The 20270-nt window shown below is 31.8% G+C and overlaps 1 protein-coding gene across 1 annotated transcript in view; it reads left to right on the top strand.

The window, feature by feature from the left end:
• Positions 1 to 19455, top strand: part of LOC149079066 (ATP-dependent RNA helicase DHX8-like) — a 33760-nt gene extending 14305 nt beyond the window's left edge. The window contains exons 11-25 of the mRNA XM_089241345.1: positions 4828 to 4912; positions 5761 to 5861; positions 6359 to 6506; positions 6633 to 6814; positions 7887 to 8081; positions 8524 to 8709; positions 9443 to 9653; positions 10306 to 10487; positions 10961 to 11101; positions 11857 to 12069; positions 12831 to 12911; positions 15685 to 15813; positions 17052 to 17248; positions 17496 to 17675; positions 19021 to 19455. Coding sequence (XP_089097471.1) covers positions 4828 to 4912; positions 5761 to 5861; positions 6359 to 6506; positions 6633 to 6814; positions 7887 to 8081; positions 8524 to 8709; positions 9443 to 9653; positions 10306 to 10487; positions 10961 to 11101; positions 11857 to 12069; positions 12831 to 12911; positions 15685 to 15813; positions 17052 to 17248; positions 17496 to 17675; positions 19021 to 19243 — 2454 coding nt within the window. The 3' untranslated portion in view covers positions 19244 to 19455. The remainder of the gene's footprint in view (positions 1 to 4827; positions 4913 to 5760; positions 5862 to 6358; positions 6507 to 6632; positions 6815 to 7886; positions 8082 to 8523; positions 8710 to 9442; positions 9654 to 10305; positions 10488 to 10960; positions 11102 to 11856; positions 12070 to 12830; positions 12912 to 15684; positions 15814 to 17051; positions 17249 to 17495; positions 17676 to 19020) is intronic.
• Positions 19456 to 20270: the final 815 nt, after the last annotated feature.

The raw sequence follows: 20270 nt of genomic DNA, 5'->3' as shown, positions 1-20270 counted from the left end.
GCTACAATAGAACATAGCCATACATGGAAAAATGTATGGTAAAAATGAAAAATCATATTAAAATCAAAAATCATATTATAAAAATGATATCAAAATTTAAAATGTACAGTAATACCTCGGTATAATGTCAACTACTTAATACAATCATCATGCTTATAACTTGGGCTAAGATTTTTATGACATCATATTTTTTTGTCGTATTTTGGACATTTTCAAGCTATTTGTCATATTTTAAGCATTTTTGACTAATCAGTCATATTTTAGGAATTATTTTTTTTGGTCATTTATCACAAAAAGTTTGATCTGTACAAACTACAAATGTATGATCCTACAGATTAAACGACAAGAACAAGATAAAAAAAAAAGACAAGAATTCATTAAAAGTGTATTTTGTAACGATTCTATTTTTAATGATTTCTGTCTTTTTTTTTGTAAAAAATCCTTTTGCTTCCCTGATAGCTATTACTTTATCCCTGGAGATGATCCCTTGCTATTCTTTAGGAGAAATCATGGATGACATGTCAAGCACATGAGAAAGACCTTATTCATTTGGACACACAAAATCTTTGAGTTTAAGGCATTTTTATCATGCCTTAAGTCAGAGCCAGAAAAATGTATTTTTCTAGGAGGGGTTAACTTTGTGGTGCATTCCCCCCCCCCCCAATGGACTTTCATTACGATGCCACAGGTTTGAACCCTACCGATAATGTAGTGAAGTCCCCGCAGAGAGCACACACGATCAGACCTATGACATTAGAAATTCACACATAATACAATAAGCAAAATAAAGGAATTTGGACATTAAAAAAGTGCGTGTTAGCCAGACTGTGCAGAAATAAGTCAGCTTTATGACAAGGCTTCTTCAGATATTGCACAATATGTTTTTGGTTTTTAAAAGACCTTTGCTAGTTTCTTCAAATATTTCTTTAAAAAAACTAATTACAGCAGGTTTTTTTTTTTTTTTTTTTTTGTCTTTTTGAGCATTTCAAAACACATTTCATAATTTAGTGGGATTCTAAAAGTGTAATTGTGGATAAAGATAAGTGTAGTTTTCATTTGAATTTTGTGCCAGATAGTTTTAATTAACTTCATTTGAATTTTGCGCCAGATAGTTTTAATTAACTTCATTTGAATTTTGCGCCAGATAGTTTTAATTAACTTCATTTGAATTTTGCGCCAGATAGTTTTAATTAACTTCATTTGAATTTTTTCAATTAAATTGATGCATTTACTTTTTAGTTTTTAATTTAATAAGATAAGAAACATTAAATAATCCGAGCCCTACTAGTAACATAATTTTTTTGGAATCCCCTGCTAGAGAGCATAAATAGAAGGTTGGTTTTACTTGCTATTAAGTCTCCAAACTTATGAAGTCATTTTTATTTGGTTTCCAGGGCTGACAGTCAGAGTGATAAACTATTAGAGTTTTCTTTGTTATTTATCTATATTTATTATATCTCTTATTTACCTCTCTTTACCTCTCAGTGCTCACTGAGTATAAGGGCCATTGCCAAAAAAAATACAAAACATGTTCGAAATAATATAATTTTATATATACAAATTTTCAGAGCAGTCTGATAGTGTTTTCTAGTTCATTTAATTCTGTCATATGATATTTCTTAATTTTTTTTTAGATGATATCTAATAATTTAAAAAATTCTTTTTTTTTTAATCATTTTAAAAATCATTTTCAAAAAAAAAAAATTCTCATGAAAAACTTTTTTTTGTTCATGGCCAGATATTTTTCCTACCTTAAAATGTCCAATCTTTTACAGTTATTTGAGAAATATATCTTTATACCAGATTAGATCTGCTAATACTTTTGAGCTCTTGAAAGGTTTATTTTTATACTTGATCAACCATTTTGGATTCAAAAAAACGAGTTAAGATTCATGTTATGTCTTAAGTACCAGATTTTTCATTTTTGAATGCCCACTCTGTTATGACATTAGCATAAATAATTACTTCTTTTTTTTTCGTCTATATCAACATTCAGTTATATTCAGTCGCATGGAACCTTGCTTTAAAATATAGTTTGTTTATCAGTCATTTGAATTCTTAATGAAAAAAAAAGTAATAATTTAGGCATATTTGTCCACTCTGTTAATGTTACAAAAACACAAGCAAGCAACATAATAGAAAATTATGATTTAAAGTAAAGTTTCATCAGTTAAAAGATTTGAAGTTTCTAGTTAAATTTAATAAGTTACCTGTTTAATTTAAGATCTTTACAACCCTCTCTGTCATATTATTTTTTCCATTAAATGCAAAATGAAGTGGCACTGATTGGTAAAATCACTATCTAGCTCAGATCCTGGGATATGTGTCATGAGGGGCATTTTAGTGGGTGTGAGTCATTCAATGCCCATACATCCTGTATTTCATAGACAGTTTTGTTTTTCCTCACCCACTTCATTGGACAGTTTGCCTGTTGAGGCCTTTGTTTTTTTACTTTTTTATTTAGCACCTGCTTTGCCAAACAAATGTGTTCTATTTGTCATTTTCATCCTTTTTATATTTGCACTCTGCTGGTACAAACTCTTGCTCTTTTCGTCATCTTTCAATGCATATAAAAAATGTTAATTGAATTAGTTGTAATATAGTTGCTTTTAAAATACTTTATTTAAAATAAGTGCTGAGTACCAGGGGTGGAAAATCTGCTATAGTTGTGTAGTGCTGTACTGTAGTGCTGTCCACACGATGGCGCTGGCGTATCTTCCCAGCTTGTATAATTATTAGTCTATTTTCTGCTGGTGGCATCACAACAGAAATCGGGAGTCAAAGGCGTCTGGCTCGGTTTGTTGATGGTTGATGTTGTCTCACTCACCGACGCGCGTGTCTGCGTCTCATCATGCACGGGCCACATTTTCCTCTACCAGCATCCCCGTTTGTATTGTGTAAATATTATCCGTTGTAAATAAAGTGTAAATATATCAACTAAAGTTGCTATAAGCTGCTACAATTTCTGACATCTGCTACATTTACTATAAGAATGCCAAAATTCTTCAATTCTGCACCATCTTGCACCAAAAAGAAAATTTTCCCTTAAGAAACTTTGAAGTTGTGTCACAATAGAAGCTGACTTTTCGATAACATCATTTGTCCTCCCTGCAATTTGATTTCTAGGGGCCACAAATAGAATTAGCTTGATTCCCCCCCCCCCCCCCCAGGATTCGGTGCCCAGGCTTCCAACAACATATAAAATAGGATCAAACTATGTTAATTGGCGCTCAACCGCAACGAAAAAAATTCTTCAATCATTGTTTCCAGCTATTTTTTTTACAAAAAAAAGTTGACTCCTTCGATTTATGCATTCCTGACGTTAATTATTTTTTAAATTGCGTCGATTATCCCTGATTGGCTGCATTTGATAAAGCATTTGTGTATCCTTTACCAGAATGGAAAAGTTCGGAAAGAATGTATTATTGCACTGGAAAAACAGCAATGATGAGTCAGTCTTCTACGATCACGGAAAAGTGATGAAATCCTGGAAAAGTAATCAAATGAGAAAAAATGAGATCATGAAATAAGTGAAAAATAGGGAGTGAAAACATATGTACTCGGATTGAATTTTTTGTTGAAATAGAATATCATTCTATTCAATTTCTAATTGTTTAATCATTATTTTATAGTTTTTATTTCTATAGTTTAAATTAAAATAATTTAATTCTATGGTTTAAATTCTATAGTGTAAGTTAAAAATAATTTAAGTCTAGTTTTTGATCACTATTAAATTTCTTAGAATTTCTAATAAATATTTTACGAATGACTCAGCAAAAGAAATTATTTTGAAGTCTTGAATCAAACTGAAATAATGATCAAGAGCGAACTAAAAAAGAAACACTTATCATTTTAAATATGAAATAGCTAAATTCTGGTAAAAGAAGCAAGATCAAAACATTCAAAAATGCTTGAAACTGAAGAGAACAAAACTTAGACTTACATCAGTGGCAAAAGCAAGAAAAATAATTACTTTTCTAATGAGTGTTTCAAGTCTTTCCTGTAGTGATTTTTTTAAAATTAGTGATTACCAATATCAAGTTCGCAAGCTAAATCTAAAAATGCTCATTTTCACATTATTTTTGAAATCTGAAATACCATATGTTAAAATGTCTCTATGTTCAAAAGCCTCTCATTTGTTAATATTGTAGAGAAAATGAGAGACTTCTTGATATTTATATTTTTACAAAGTTTTTTGATGATTTAAAAATTAAAAGTAAATAAATTATTTCTTCTATAGGAAATCTCTATGTATTTTATACCTTGTGTGGGAAGGGGGGGGGGGCACCTCCCCCTTCTTCTGAGCTGAGATAACACTGTTTTTTAAAGTAAAAAGTGATCCTGTGTATGCTACTGCATATATGTATATAAAAACTGTGTATTTTATTTACTGCCAAATTTTAAAGTGCTACAAAGAATCATCAGGCAATCTTGATAAATGCTGCTACAAAAATTTTTCCTGCTACAAAAATCGAATTTTCATTTTCCACCCCTGGAGTACGCTTGTCATGTGAAATAACATTGGTTAAGAAAAGCTCATAGGTTGTTCTTTTTTTTTTTTTTATCTTGAGCACAACTTGTTTCCATAACTCAAACTTGTTTTTGGATAAAAGTGTCATAGTAACCGGTCTGGATTATATTTTAGATTCATTCTCCAACCCATCTGGAATCTCAAGTCATCCAAAAATAAATCATCCAAAAATTTCTGTAATTTTTTTACAGAAACAAACAATGAATAACTTGATCCCTTTGTGCATTAACAATAAATCATTATAAATCAATATTAATACCTATCAGGCAATCTTGTATTTTTGTCTTTTCATTCAGATGCTGGCTGCCAGCTGTATAGACAAATCAGAGCTTCCAGATTTTGATGAATCAACGGGTCTTTTGCCAAAGGAGGAAGATGATGGTGATTATCAAATTGCATTTATGTGTCAAAAGTGCAGTAGATGCCGCTTATTAAATCATGGATAATGTTATCATTATCAATCTGCAAGACTATGTAGGAGGTCAGAAGGTGCCCTTATTGACAAAAATTTTCACACTTCATTCACAATGCCTTGATTGGTCCATAATAGCCAATGATCCAAGCACTTGTAGCTCTTCTTTTGCAATCTCTTTTCTATAGTGAGGGAATTTGTAAGGTTAAAAAAGTCTCTTATTCCAGTAAGTTCATGGTAAGTTTCTTTCAACTGACCACATTCGCAGTTCTTCTGATTGAACACTTTAAAAATAGTGTCACAATTCATAATACACATTAGATAATTCTATTGGAACTCCTCACAATTTCTCAGTTAAGAAAAAGTATTTTAGCGTAACGGGGAAAAAAAAATCCTGTTTTAGAACTGAAAAAAAATGCATGATTTAAATTTTGAAGCCTGTCATGTGGGCACAGAAAAACGGAACTGTCCTGTTAGCCAAATGGGATATATAGTCGTCATAATTAAAACCAGGATTTCCTTGGATATCCTGTGTATTATCAATATCCTGTAGTTATCAATCGATTATTGCTCTCAGAAACCTTAGTCCTGATGTGATCACATTAACACTGACACTGATACATATGATTAAAAATCATAAGCTTTATCCTAGTCAATCCCTAGTATTTTTTTATTTGTACATCAATGATAAACTAGTCTTTTTTTATACTTCAGACCTGTAATATATGAATAATTCAGTTGAAAAACATTGTAAATGAAATAATGTCTCTTCTATTCATATATTCCATGGAATTTATATCTATATTTTCTTATGCAGATGAAGACATAGAAATCGAACTTGTTGAAGAGGTAGCTCCATTTCTTGCTGGCCATGGCAGAGCAAATATGCTTGATCTGAGTCCTGTCAGGATAATGAAGGCAATTTTTATTTATCTTTCTACTATTAAGCATTTGTTTTACATAAAAACATGATAAATTATCTGTAAATTGTTTGTACAGCTATATAAGAGAAACAATATTCTTTATTAAGTATACACAATTGCAATATATTTTCGAGTTTCATGGTTGATAGCACTTCCTGAACATAGCACACATTCCTCAAACAATCATCTTCACAATAAGTACACAGCACTTTCCAACAGGCTCTTTCTTAGAAATTCCTCAGGGTAATGTTTATGAGACTCATGTGCTGTTTCTTAGTGCTAATATCTGAGCAATAAAAAATGTTTAACAAGAAGCATTTGAGGAAAAGTTATTAAATAGTCTGCTCTGCCCATTTGAATAGACTTCAGGTGTTTATTTTAATGTCAATTTTAAAATATTCAACTTTTTAAACCATTAATTCTAGAAATTGCTTATGTATCATTTTTCCTCTGGATTTTTGCAATTTTTTTTTCTTCCATTATTTTTGTCAGAATCCTGATGGTTCATTAGCCCAAGCAGCCATGATGCAGTCTGCTCTTGCAAAAGAAAGAAGGGAACAAAAACAGCAACAAAGAGAGGCAGAGATGGATTCAATACCTACAGGATTGAACAAGCATTGGATTGATCCTCTCCCAGATGGTGTGATAAACTAGTTTAACTCTATTTTGCTTTACAATATGAAAGTTATAATAACAATTTTAATGAGATTGTAACTCTCCAACAATTATTAAAATAATATTTGTATTATATGTTTGATTTTTGCAGCTGAAGGAAGAACATTAGCAGCTAATATGCGAGGTATAGGCTTGACATCCCAGGATTTACCCGAATGGAAAAAACATATTAGTGGCGGTTCCAAAGCATCTTATGGAAAAAAGACACAACTCAGTATTATACAACAGCGAGAAAGTTTACCAATATACAAGCTGAAAGATGAACTAATAAATGTGAGTTTCTATATCATTAGTGTAAAGCATTGTGATCCATGAGAATTTTTAGTGGTTTGAAAAATGACAATCATATTGAACCAAATTTATTATTTCCAATAGTTCAGTTTTCTTGCCTTTGCAGCTTTTGTTAATACTACATAATTATAGGCTACACTTATTTAATTTAAAATTTTGTTACTTTATTAACCATTTTAATCTAAAGCTTTCACTTTAATTTAGTTGGTGTGTTTAACTTTAATTTTTTTAAAATGGATGCAGAACAGCTAAACTCACTGGCTCGGTATGAAATCAGTGATTTAATATGGTTGAAGGCATCATAACATATTTTATTCGTCATGAGTGCATACTGAACTATGTAATTATTTTTTAATTCAGGAGATTTCACTTTCAACACATACAGCATAAAACATGCTGGCATGTCATTACTTATTATATTATACAGTCCATTGTTGTGTTATCTTTCATTTCTGAAAAATTAGAAATTGGATTGTTGAAAGTTAATGCAAAGAAAAATTTTGCTCTGCTTTTGTTTCCTCTAAAAAGTCCTCTTTGTTTTACTAATTTTGCATTTGAATTTTTTGAATTTTCTGTAATATTATTTTAAAAATAGAATGTTTTTTTTAATGTAAACGATAAAAGAACAAAGAATATATATTAAAAAAAGGGAACATATTTTTGCATGGCATATTCTATATGAACGGTCCTGATGTCATGCAACTCTGAAATGCAGCTTGCAAACACAACAACACATGTGTATCATCCAGTATGGGAAAACTTGAAATAAAATAGTGCTTAGAGCGATCAACATATTTGCAAAAAATTCATACATCTTGAATCCCAAAAATGTTGATTATTCATTCACAGACAATTATTATCTACTGGATTATTTTAATAATTTGATGTATATATTTTCATCTAGTGTATTTGTGAAGACACTCGACTTCAGATATGGGCTTTAATACATAAATATAGTCAATATATAAACTGATGTGGAAAAGAGGAAAAAGTAAAAAAAAATTACAGTGCAATGTGTAACTGTATATTAAATATTTGAATTTTTCTCTTTCAGGCTGTCACAAAAAATCAAATTCTTATTGTGATTGGGGAAACTGGGTCAGGCAAGACTACACAGATAACTCAGTACCTTGCTCAAGCTGGTTTTACAGCAAGGGGAAAAATTGGTTGTACTCAACCTAGAAGAGTGGCTGCAATGTCTGTAGCCAAAAGAGTGGCGGAAGAATTTGGCTGTAGGTTAGGACAAGAAGTAAGTGAGAATGAAATACTCAAGAATATCAATATGGGCATGTTCATTCTTTGCATGTGACCAAAAAGTTGAAGGACCATATATATTTTTCAAAACATATTTTTACAAATAGCAGCAAACATGCAAAACGTTTTTGTGTTTGCCGCTTTAATTCCGTTTTCTCAAGGTACATAAGAAATTACTACCCATAACTTTTGGACACATAAGTGGTTTCAGTTGTAAATCACAGTTGTATCAAAAACCATAAAAAAAAACATGAAAATGAGGAACAGTATTCGTCATAGTTCTAATATATTTTGTTTTTCAAATAAATCTATTATGAAGATGCATTTCTCCATTCCCTTGAGTGTCGTTATATAGGAGTTTGATTGCATTATGTATACAAATTGAGTTATTTCACTAGTTTCTAAAATAAAGATTTGTTTTCCATTTCTGATCAAAGGTGGGTTATACCATTCGATTTGAAGATTGCACTAGTCCAGAAACTGTAATCAAGTACATGACTGATGGTATGTTGTTGAGGGAATGCCTAGTGGATCCAGATCTGAAAAGCTATGCTGTAATAATGTTAGACGAAGCTCATGAGAGAACAATACATACTGATGTCTTGTTTGGACTTCTGAAAAATGTAAGATTCCTTATTTTTTGTGGACATTTTTTTTAAATGTTTTTATTACATAAATATGAAAAAAATCATTAAAAAATATGAAAACTCTGAAAACTGAACAATAAAACAAAAGGATAAATTTTGCATTTAACAAATTTGGGATTTTCCCCATTTGCTAGATAAGACGTACTTAACCTTTTTTACTAGGCTGCACCTCCAATGAATTTCACTTTGAATTCTAAGTATATGCATCATATTTTTAACAATAGTTGATTTGTGTTGAATGTGGGCACAATGTGTGTTTGAATTTGTTGTTGTGAATGCCTTTGATCTGACCTCAAACCATCATAAATTTACCTTTTCTAAAACCATCATAATTCTTCCTTTTCTAAATCCATCATAAATCCACCTTTACTAAATCCATCATAAATCGACCTTTTCTAAAACCATAATTCTACCTTTTCTAAAACCATAATTCTACCTTTTCTAAAACCATAATTCTACCTTTTCTAAAACCATAATTCTACCTTTTCTAAAACCATAATTCTACCGTTTCTAAAACCATAATTCTACCTTTTCTAAAACCATAATTCTACCTTTTCTAAAACCATAATTCTACCTTTTCTAAAACCATCATAATTCTACCTTTTCTGAAACCATCAGTCATTCTATAGAATGCTATATTTCATATTTTGCCAGTAACGTATATTTCTAGTATCTTTCCTTAAGCTAAGGTTTCAGTTTTCTTCTACAGGCTGTCAAACGGCGACCAGAACTGAAACTCATTGTTACATCAGCTACTCTCGATGCAGTTAAATTTTCACAGTATTTTTTCGAGGCTCCTATATTTACGATACCTGGTCGAACTCATAAGGTTGAGATACTGTATACCAAAGAACCAGAAAATGATTACTTGGATGCATCTTTGATAACTGTGATGCAAATACATCTGACAGAACCTCCAGGTAAGAATCATGATTTACAGAAGAAAAAAATATGATGAGTATTCCGTTTTAAGAAATTTTTTAACATTAATTAACACTGTCAGTCTAAACTGAAAATTTTTCATATACAAAAATCAGCTTCAGGGAACAAAAGGAATATGCATTATAATGAATAAAGTTCCATCAAAAATGATTAATATACATGTAAAATAAAAATAAAAACCCTAGTGTATGGTATATTTTTTGCAGTTTCAATTTTATTTTTTTTACTTTCCATCAATTTTTCCTCCAAGCTGTGTGCGTCTGAAATTACTAAGTTTTCTGTGTGTATGGCATATTGCCTTAAGCAGAGTGCACACTGAACTGACATGATAAGCGATATGACCTGTAACTGGACATGGTTAGAAATCCTGAAATTCAGGTTTTTAACTAATCTATATTGAGTTGCAGGTTTTATCATTTATTGTATTGCTTCAGCGTACACTCAGCCTTACATTTTTCTGGAAGATGGGCCGCACAAGCTAAAAAAAATTGAAGAGACATTGCTCTTCATTTGTACCATTAAAAACATGAACTGCATGCTGAAGCTTAGTACCTCTTCATGATCCTTATTGTATTCAATAAATTTGTAATTTTCTATGTGAAAAGTACTGACCATTAAGTTTCAATTCAGGGGATATCTTATTGTTTTTGACTGGCCAAGAAGAAATTGACACAGCCTGTGAAATTTTGTATGAGCGTATGAAATCACTTGGTCCAGAAGTTCCAGAGCTCATCATTCTTCCTGTGTATTCAGCTTTACCAAGTGAAATGCAGACTAGGATTTTTGAACCTGCTCCACCTGGAACAAGAAAGGTAGACTTTTTCCTTTGGTTTTTATAATTTCCTTCATATTATGACATCTTTTTGAAGTCTTCATAGCATTAAAAGATTTGTCAGTCACCATTTATGGAACAGCTTGGATGCAGACATTGGTATTTTTTTAATTTAATGCCTTTTTGTCTTTTCTATTTTTTTACTACACCTAGAGTTTTATGTACCATGGAACGTCCGTATAACAATATTAATTATCAAAATGATCTTTTTTGTGGCGATATTAATTTTCTAAGTGATTTCCCATATAGAAATATTTTACAATAAATTAGATTTCATCTATTTAAATATGCCCCTTATAATGATAATTTTTTTTTTCCTTTCAAACAAATTCAAAGAAATATAAATTCTCACCTGGTTTCTGTTCAAGCTATACCGTTCATTGATCAAAAAAGTAAAATTTGATTTAACTGGTTTTTATGATGATAATAGCTCTAAAACTTCATTGCTTTCAGGTTGTTATAGCTACTAATATTGCTGAAACTTCCCTTACGATTGATGGAATAAAATATGTTGTTGATCCAGGATTTGTCAAACAAAATGTTTACAATTCTAAAACTGGAATGGATTCTTTAGTAGTTACACCTATATCACAGGTAATAGATATATCTTAAAAACATGCATTGTTTTGTGAATAATTGTACTGCGATCTACAATCAATGAATTAATGAATGCCAGAACTCAGCCACCTGTTAACTTATCCTGTTGCCGAGATCTCTTCCAGTCCAGTATCGTGGCAGAGTCTGGAACACAAATCTACAGTCAGCGCCCACTTTTATTAACTCCATTATAGAATTGAATAATGAACTCAAATTAATTATGAACTTAGTAATTTGACCAATTAGTTTGTGAAATCAAAAGTTTGTAAATGGGAGACTCTCGATTAAATAGTTTATTGTTTGGGGCCAAATTGGATTGGTTTCTAAATTGGACATCGTAAAATTGAGTGGTGACTTTATTAAGTACTTAAAAATTTAGTCTATTAAACTAACATATGGTATAATTCAAAAGAAAAAAGATGGATTTTCAGTGTTTTTTTATTAAATTGTTACATGACTTAGGCCAGACTTAAAAATCAGTTTGAAACTGATGTTGAGAGTATTCGTTTTATAAATGAATTCTTAAAAAAAAAACATACATTACTACCTATTCTGATACTCTGAATTATGTAAAATTAAGATTAAATCTAAGTATACAGCTCAAATTGAAATTTTGGTTTCTCAAATGAAATTGGAAAAAGTCAATAGTATTATTGATATTAGGGAGAAATCTTTGAAATATATTCTTTTTCAACAAAATTGGTACATTATATTGTTTGTGTGGGAGGTGTTCAATATTTTCCCCATTACAGGCACAAGCCAAGCAGAGGGCAGGTCGTGCTGGTAGAACTGGTCCAGGAAAATGTTACAGGTTGTATACAGAAAGATCATACCGAGATGAAATGTTGACTACTCCAGTTCCAGAAATTCAGAGAACTAACTTGGCCTCTACTGTACTGCAATTGAAGGCTATGGGCATAAATGATCTCTTATCATTTGATTTCATGGATGCACCTCCTCCTGAAGTAAGAGTCTCTCTAACATCAATGAATTTAATATTTTTAATATGTACATGTAAAAAAAAAGTTAACAATAAATCGTATATAGTATTATGCAAACATTAGTTCAATAGAATTTTTGAAATATAATATAGAAGCATGTGACTTTCAATCATTCTAGTTTCAAGCAAAATTTATACCATGAAAGAAACTTCCGTGGGCATTCAAACCCCCCCGTTAAGAAAACCAAGGGGAATGCCTATACAACCACTATTTGGCAGTCATCTCTGCAAATAGCAACTTTTTCCTTTTTCATTGAACTGCTAAGTAGATATCTCAGAAATGTTTCACTGTTTATTCATCATCATAATTGTAAAAAAATGATTTTTTTTTTTGGTTTTAATTAAAGTTTTGAAAAAGCTGAAATAAAGTTTTTTTCTTGTTAGATCACATTTCTGGTAAAGCTCTGTGAATTAAATCAAATAGTAAATGGAGATTTTATAATTTTTATTATTATCATTATACCCATCACTCTTTACTCAGAATTGGATATGTGTGATAAAAAAAACATCTTGCTGTCTCTCTTCATTTATAAATAATTTATTTTGATTTTATATAACCAAGTTGCTTATGTATGGGTGCTCTGCCTTTTTCTGAGATTAGTGGCAAATACATTAGTAATACACTTTGTCATTCACAAAACACATAATACAGCATATGTTTCATGTATATGAGAGTAATCTCATCATAATTCCATTTAATCTTTAATCATCATTCTACAATTCCAGTCTCTTCTGATGGCGTTAGAGCAACTACATTCTCTAAGTGCTCTTGATGATGAGGGATTACTAACTCGACTTGGTCGTAGGGTAAGTACATTAATCCATTCAACAAAGTGTGATGTATTTGTGAATCTGTTTGTGCAGCAACAGCTTAGAAAAACCTAACCTAAACATGCATTTCTATATATGTCTTAGTTCTCAAAAATAATATATAAAAGAAATAGTATGAGATATTCATAAAAAAGCTGTAGTTTGCATTATTTGACATCTGCTCTGAATGGCAGGTCAGTCTCATCAACCCTCTTTCATACAGGATGTCTGATAACCCTGCCTTACTCCCCAGTGTTTGCCATGTGTTGGACCTCTGGATATGATAAACTGTAGCTTTCACTTATAATGTTTATTAGCTGACTTCTGTTGCTGTTGCATGTTTTCAATTTTTTTTTATACCAGGCATTTTATCATTAAAAATTTGTCACACTAGACATGATGATGAACTTTCTATTCAAGAAATAATCTAACAAAGACTCAATGCATTAATAAAAATTTTAAAAAAATTATTCCTCTTTTCATTAATTTTTTTTTTCCAATATTTTTTTTTGTGAATTATATTATTATTGTTGCACTATTGCACATAAAATTTCCAAACTTTCAAAAAATTGTGAGTAAAAATTTGATTGAAAATTCCAAAGTATGCTTTAGCTGGTTAAGAAGAGAACGGTTCTTCTACCTAGTTTCAACAGTTTTTTGCATTGGTCTTGATCAGCAAGAAATCTGGACATTCAGAACCTTTTTAAAAAATTCAAATTGAAACTCGTTTGAGCCAAAAAAAACCAATATTTTTGTGTTTGTTAAAAAAAATGTAATAATGATAAAAGAAATTTTTTTGAAGGGAATCTATATACACACAGCGATACCAGTAATCCATGCTAACACAGGGACAAAGAGCATGAAGGATAGGCTACTTACATACAGGATGTCCATAATTAATTTTATTATTACTATTTTAAAGTAGCCTACAAGCGAAACCAGTCATCAGAAAATTGTGAAATTTTGTGGAGGACTTCATGAAGTGATGGGAATTTGTTTCTGTGGGGAAAAAGTTAGTTGCACGTGTCACTACCAGAGGGCAATTCATTAAGAAATGACACATTTAGGCAAACGTTTCCAATTTAAATTTTTTTTCACTTTTACAATTGTTACTGCAACAAAACATGTTCCACATGGTGGCCATCATTTTCAGATACCATGTGAAATCACAAGATGGCATGTTTCACAACTGACCGAAGTGTGTGCGGGGAAATGATCAGCACGTGGCGTGAATTGCTGCCTTTAAGGTCAGATAAAGTTCTTGGATTGTCACAACTTACCAGACGTTTTAAATTCCCAGAAAGCCAAAAATCGCATGGATTTGGTCCAGGTATTGGGGAGGCTATAGATTATGGAAGTGTCATCTGATGATACATTTTTCTGTGAAATGTGTTTCAAGAACATTCTTAACACACACTGTAATGTGTGGAGGAGTGCCATCTTGCATAAAGATTGTGTTTGCAAGGCAGTGATGTGCTTGTAACAGCAATGCATATCGCTTCCCTGTGATCGAACATGTCACTGGACTTGTAGAACGTAACTCCTTGGGACAGAGAATAAATGATACAGTAAATCCACACCATACCATCAATTTGGTGAATGCAACGGAACCTCTAAGATACCGTGCAGATTTTCTGGTTCCCAAATTTGGCAGTTGCGAGTATTGACTGTGCCATCCAAGTGAAAATGCACTTCGTCTGTGTCCAGGTGATATTCCAATGCCATTCTGAATCGACCTTAACGCAAGCTTGAAACTGCAGTGAGAAGCGGAGTCGAGTATCATAATCATGTGGAAGCAACTGCCGCATAAGTGAAAGTTTTTTGGATAATATCTGAGGATATTCCACATGATCTTATAGATATTTGAACGTGGCCTATCCTACGCCTGTGCTATATGCCTGATACTAGTGCTACCACAAGAATTTGAAGCTCAATCCTCTTCCAACTGAAGCAAAGCCTCCTGTACTTTGTTTATAGAAACTGGTTTTCTTCCTCTTCCAGGACGAACAGTCAATGTTCCTGGGGTTCATAGGCGGAGATAGACCTGGAAATCTAGGGGAGGCACGATGATGATGATGATGTCAATTCATATATACACATATACATTAGATCTGTCTACTCCACCTTTGACACTGGGGGGGGGGGGGGGGCGGCAATGCCCCCTCCCCATAACTCCGCCCATGCTGTGGTTTAAAATTTGTTATCATACTCTGAAGGTTTTCAACATTCATTGGACCTTTTCGAATCCTCTTCCAAGTCCGGTATTTCTGTGAAGCAGTTACTGCGGAATTGCAGTTTGGGCAAGACAATTTGACCAAGAAATCATGATCTCATAAATTTATCAATATTGTGAGCAGCAAGCACATTGAGAAATAACATTTTCGCGAATGTTTCTAGGTTTTATAACAGCTGCTGCTTTTGACATCACATATATTTACATGTTTACTACAGGTATTCAAAGTGAAACGCCCTCTGGTGGTAACATGTGAAACTAATTTCTTCCCCCAGAAACAAATTCCCATCACTTCATGAAGTCCTCCACAAAATTTCACAATTTTCTGATGACTGGTTTTGCCTGTAGGCTATTTTAAAATAGGGTCTTTTAATTATGGACGCCCTGTATATTTGGTTACCCATTAGAGTTAGCACAGTGACATCACTGATGGATATTTTTGAATTTAAAACTTTCAAATATTTCATCCTCCATGTAAAATACTAAATGTTGTACTCTTTGTTCATATTATTTGAAACTGTTACATTTTGATTGCAGATGGCAGAATTTCCCATGGAGCCATATCTATCCAAAATGCTTATCATGTCTGTACATCTTGGCTGTAGTGAAGAAATATTAACAATTGTATCAATGTTGTCAGTACAAAATGTCTTCTATAGGCCAAAAGTGAGTATTGGTTGAACTTACCAGAACATGAAGTGTTTTCAAATACAATTGTTCATGCAACATATTTTATTTAAATTTCTATTTCCTTTCATTTGTCATTTCACTTTAAATTTTTCATTCCTTGTCTATAGAATGCAAGTGTTAGGGGGATATGATCGAAGTGTTCAAAATTTTCAACAGGATGGACCATAAATTAGTAATACACCGTCAATCGACTGCTTTGACAAGCCATACCAGTATCGATTGGTATGGGACGACAATTCTAGGTTGTGGTGTCGCAGTGAGTGTTTCTCTAATAGGGTTGTTAATAAGTGGAATAGAGCATATATATACCCCCATAGTAAATTCTAACACAATCGACAGGTTTAAAAATAAATGATATTTTTTATGGGCATTGTAAAATATTTTATCATGTATATATAGTTTTTATAATTACATTTTTAATTGGATTGCTATATTATAGAAATATATGACACCCATATTTGTTATGGGAATCTCTTTTTATCAGCCATCTCGTTGGGCATTGTGCATATTCATTTTTATTTGTATTTCCTATAGCAGCATATAATCTGTTACAGGCAAATTTTGCTGCTTTGAGAAAAAAAAAATGTCATCCTCTAATAAGCAGTGACATATAATCTGCATACACAAATTTCTGGTTATTGCTTTGAACACCATTAATGACATTCTTAAGAAATGGAAGGGGGTTGTTGGGGTCAGGTTTTTTTTTAGAAAAATTATTGATTCTTGCATGTTGCATTTGACAGTTTCTTTTGGCTGAAAATGAAAACTTCACTCGCATTTGATAATTTTTTTGGCTGTAACTAGCAACTTTACTTGTATTGAACAATTTTTTTGATGATATCCTGTATTTTTGTGAAGAAAATATAGTCAGCCTAGGTATTTATCATGTTGTGTGTATTGATACTTTTCTACCAGGACAACTTTTGCAAGTCACATTTCACCCACAGACTGGAAGTTGTGCACCCCTGGTGTAGATAATCCACTTTAGTCTATTAATCTGCTCTAAGACATTGCACCTTTTTTTTACATTATGTAACATGCAGTAAATAAGATTAAAATTCTGTGGAACTTTTTTATTTTTTATGTTGACTGTGTGGAAACATTTTTTTTCTTCTAAATTTGATTATGTTTATTAACAGGGATTGGCAATTATATTACCTCATATATTTTAGAATTATTTTGCTTTTGCTCATCAAATTTGTCGATTTTGGTAGGATAAGCAAGCTCTTGCTGATCAGAAGAAAGCCAAGTTCAATCAGGCTGAAGGAGATCACTTGACTTTGCTCGCTGTTTACAATTCTTGGAAAAACAATAAGTTTTCTAATGCTTGGTGCTATGAGAACTTTGTTCAAATCAGGACATTGAAGAGAGCTCAAGATGTCCGTAAGCAGTTGTTAGGAATTATGGATAGGTAAATTATACAAATTCAAAGGTTTTTTTAATTATCCAAGTATTTTGGTGTTCTATGAGAATTATTTAAGTGTCATTGAAAAGTATTAATTGTATGTTTTAATTGTTCATCTCTTTCATTATGTGTCCCAGTTAGACAATAGTTTTTGGAATAACAAAAGTTTTATTTTTCAAATTTCATATATTTCCAAACTACTTCAAGTAAAATAAGTTTAAAAACAATAATTTATATCAATTATTGTTTTTAGGCATAAATTAGATGTTGTTTCATGTGGAAAAGTAACAGCAAGAGTACAAAAAGCCATATGCAGTGGTTTTTTCAGAAATGCTGCCAAAAAAGATCCTCAAGAAGGATATCGAACATTAGTCGACGGCCAAGTTGTTTACATACACCCATCAAGCGCTTTGTTTAATCGACAACCTGAATGGTACGTTTTTTTCTCAGATTTCCTGAATGTGTTTATTCTAAAACTACATTGCGTTACAAATTAGTTATTATTGTTTTTTAAATGTGATTTTTTCCCACTATTTTTGAATTGATGAAATTTATAAGTGGTTTAGCATGTTTTGTTTCTGTCCTCACTCTATAGGGATAAAATCCTCTATAGTCTAGTAATATTTTTTCAATTTAAACTATGAACTGCCTTTTTTGTTCATGTTTATTTTCCTCTGAAATATTTTCAACAAGTATTTAAATTGTATTATGCTAATACAGTATATATATTTAGAAATTTATAGTAATTTTACCACAGTATGTGAATAACATCCTCTTGGTTCAAAAACTATTGCAAATTTGAGTATCGATGTCAAATCAAATCAACTTTATTCATTTCGTTTAAAAAAAATTAACAAATTTTAGAGAAACACATGTTTGCTATCTAGAAGCAAATAAATGTCTGTACAGACAATAAAATGAATTATGCTGTATTAAGTAATCCTTAATGTAAAGAAAAAAGAAAAAACATTAAACAAATCTGTATACACTTGTGAAACATGAACAAAAAACATAAAAGTAAATTATATGTAATATACACTGGCAAAGCCGTGATGGATTAATTTTTGCTCTTCCTAAATGCCAGAACAAGTGTCTTCATCATCTGTTTAAATTAATAATTTGAATAATGCTTGTTTAACCTCCTAATGATCAGGGACGAAATATCTCAGCCCGATGCAAATAAAGGGAAAACATTTCATCTTTCCTAGTTTTCTCTGCTTCTTTTTTTCATCAATCCGAAAGTTCAAGGTAACCCTATTTTGGAAGTTCCCCTTCACATTCATTTCAGCTTCCCCCGTTTTATCACCTGTCTTTGTGCAACTGTGTAAATATTTATTCTTCCTGCGTGAATGGATTTCCTTTTCTAAAAAAATTACAAAAGAGAAATAAGTCTATTGCACTCATCTCTTCCCCCCCCCCCCCCTCCATTTCTAAAATGCAAACAAGTAAACCAGTTTTTGAGATTTATCGCCAATACTTCAAATACAGATCATTCAATTTTGTTTGCCAAAAACTTGTATGTGAAGGAATTAGATGCCATTTATCAAGATTTTTCTAACAGCAATAGTTGTCATGATCAGAAGATATGAAATGAAACTGACTACAAATGAGAGAGAGACAGTATATATGGAATAAAACCTATTATTTTCTAGTCTTGAACAATACAAATTAACAACTGCTGCAAAAATCTAAGCAGTTAGTTACTGTGGTTTCTTCTTACTTTTATGCTATTTAAAATTATAATTTTTCATTTCTGACTGTTTTCAATTTTCCCTCAGGGTTGTGTACCACGAACTTGTTTTAACTACCAAGGAATATATGCGTGAAGTTACTACCATAGACCCGAAATGGCTGTGTGAATTTGCGCCAGCCTTCTACAAGTTTGCTGACCCAACAAAACTGAGTAAGCACAAGAAACAACTTAGGCTGGAACCTCTGTATAACAAGTATGAGGAGCCTAATGCTTGGCGTATTTCTCGTGTTCGCAGACGAAGGAACTAAATTTTTCAAGGAAGGCATGATTCTCAAGGTGTGATAAAAAGCATGTGGAAAAAAAATGGTTTTATGGAAATGAAAATTCATAAGATTCTAATGGTCATGTCTGATGCTATTTATACTGTATATAAAAATCATGTTAATAATCTTGTGTGATCACTTGTTTATCAGTGTAAACTTTCATGGACATTGATTGTATAAAAAAAATTATAAATTTTTATCAGTGATGCATAGATCTTTGAAATAGTCCAGTTTATTATAAAAATACTAAGTACATAAAAGTATCAGAAAATGTGCAATGTTTCAATTAACTACCAGTGCAGTGATAACAAATTTTTCATCTAACAAAGATATTTTCATGAGTTTTCTGCCTCAGCTAATGAATGCGAATTCGTCTAATGAACATTTTCATTGATGTGGATGTACACACGCTAATATAAAATAGCAGCGTCGTGTCGTGAGCTGAATCTTAGTGCCAATCATCATCAAAATTTCTGTCCCTTAAGCTGGGGGAGGGGAGAATCTCATCTTCACGTCCACTTCAGAATATTTTCGCAGTTGTATCTCCACTTCCCTTTCTGAAATTTTTTGAACCATTTCATGTAAAATGAAAGATTCAGCTAATAGAAAAGGCATTGGGGAAAAAAAGCTCATGTTTTTAGAGCATACGTTCTTTCAGTGCAAGACTCTTAGCATCACACACACAACAATCTATACATTCTAGGAGCTTATCTCTTCCATCTGCATGTATCAGACAAAGAAAAGAGCTAATCAAATAACAAATGTGTGTGAATGGAGACACCTATGAATTAGACTGGTTTGAGTCAATATCAGCTTTAGTTTACTAATGATAGTGTTGGTTGTGTACGTAGTGTAGAATAAAAAGATTTTCGGTATCTTATTTTCCTATAAATTCTAATTTCTCCAATTTTCAAGCTCTTCATATTCTTATTCGGTTGGTTTTTGACTTTTCTATAGTGCACCTTGGTGTTTAAAAGAATTTATCTTTAAATTTTGGGTCATATCTAGAACA

Source organism: Pholcus phalangioides, unplaced genomic scaffold (assembly GCF_987345545.1).
Source record: "Pholcus phalangioides strain wild (caught in Gottingen) unplaced genomic scaffold, Ppha-v1.0 ptg000013l_1, whole genome shotgun sequence".
NCBI lineage: Eukaryota > Metazoa > Arthropoda > Arachnida > Araneae > Pholcidae > Pholcus > Pholcus phalangioides.
Note: the sequence above shows the minus strand (reverse complement) of the source record. Positions and strands in the feature narration are given on the sequence as shown.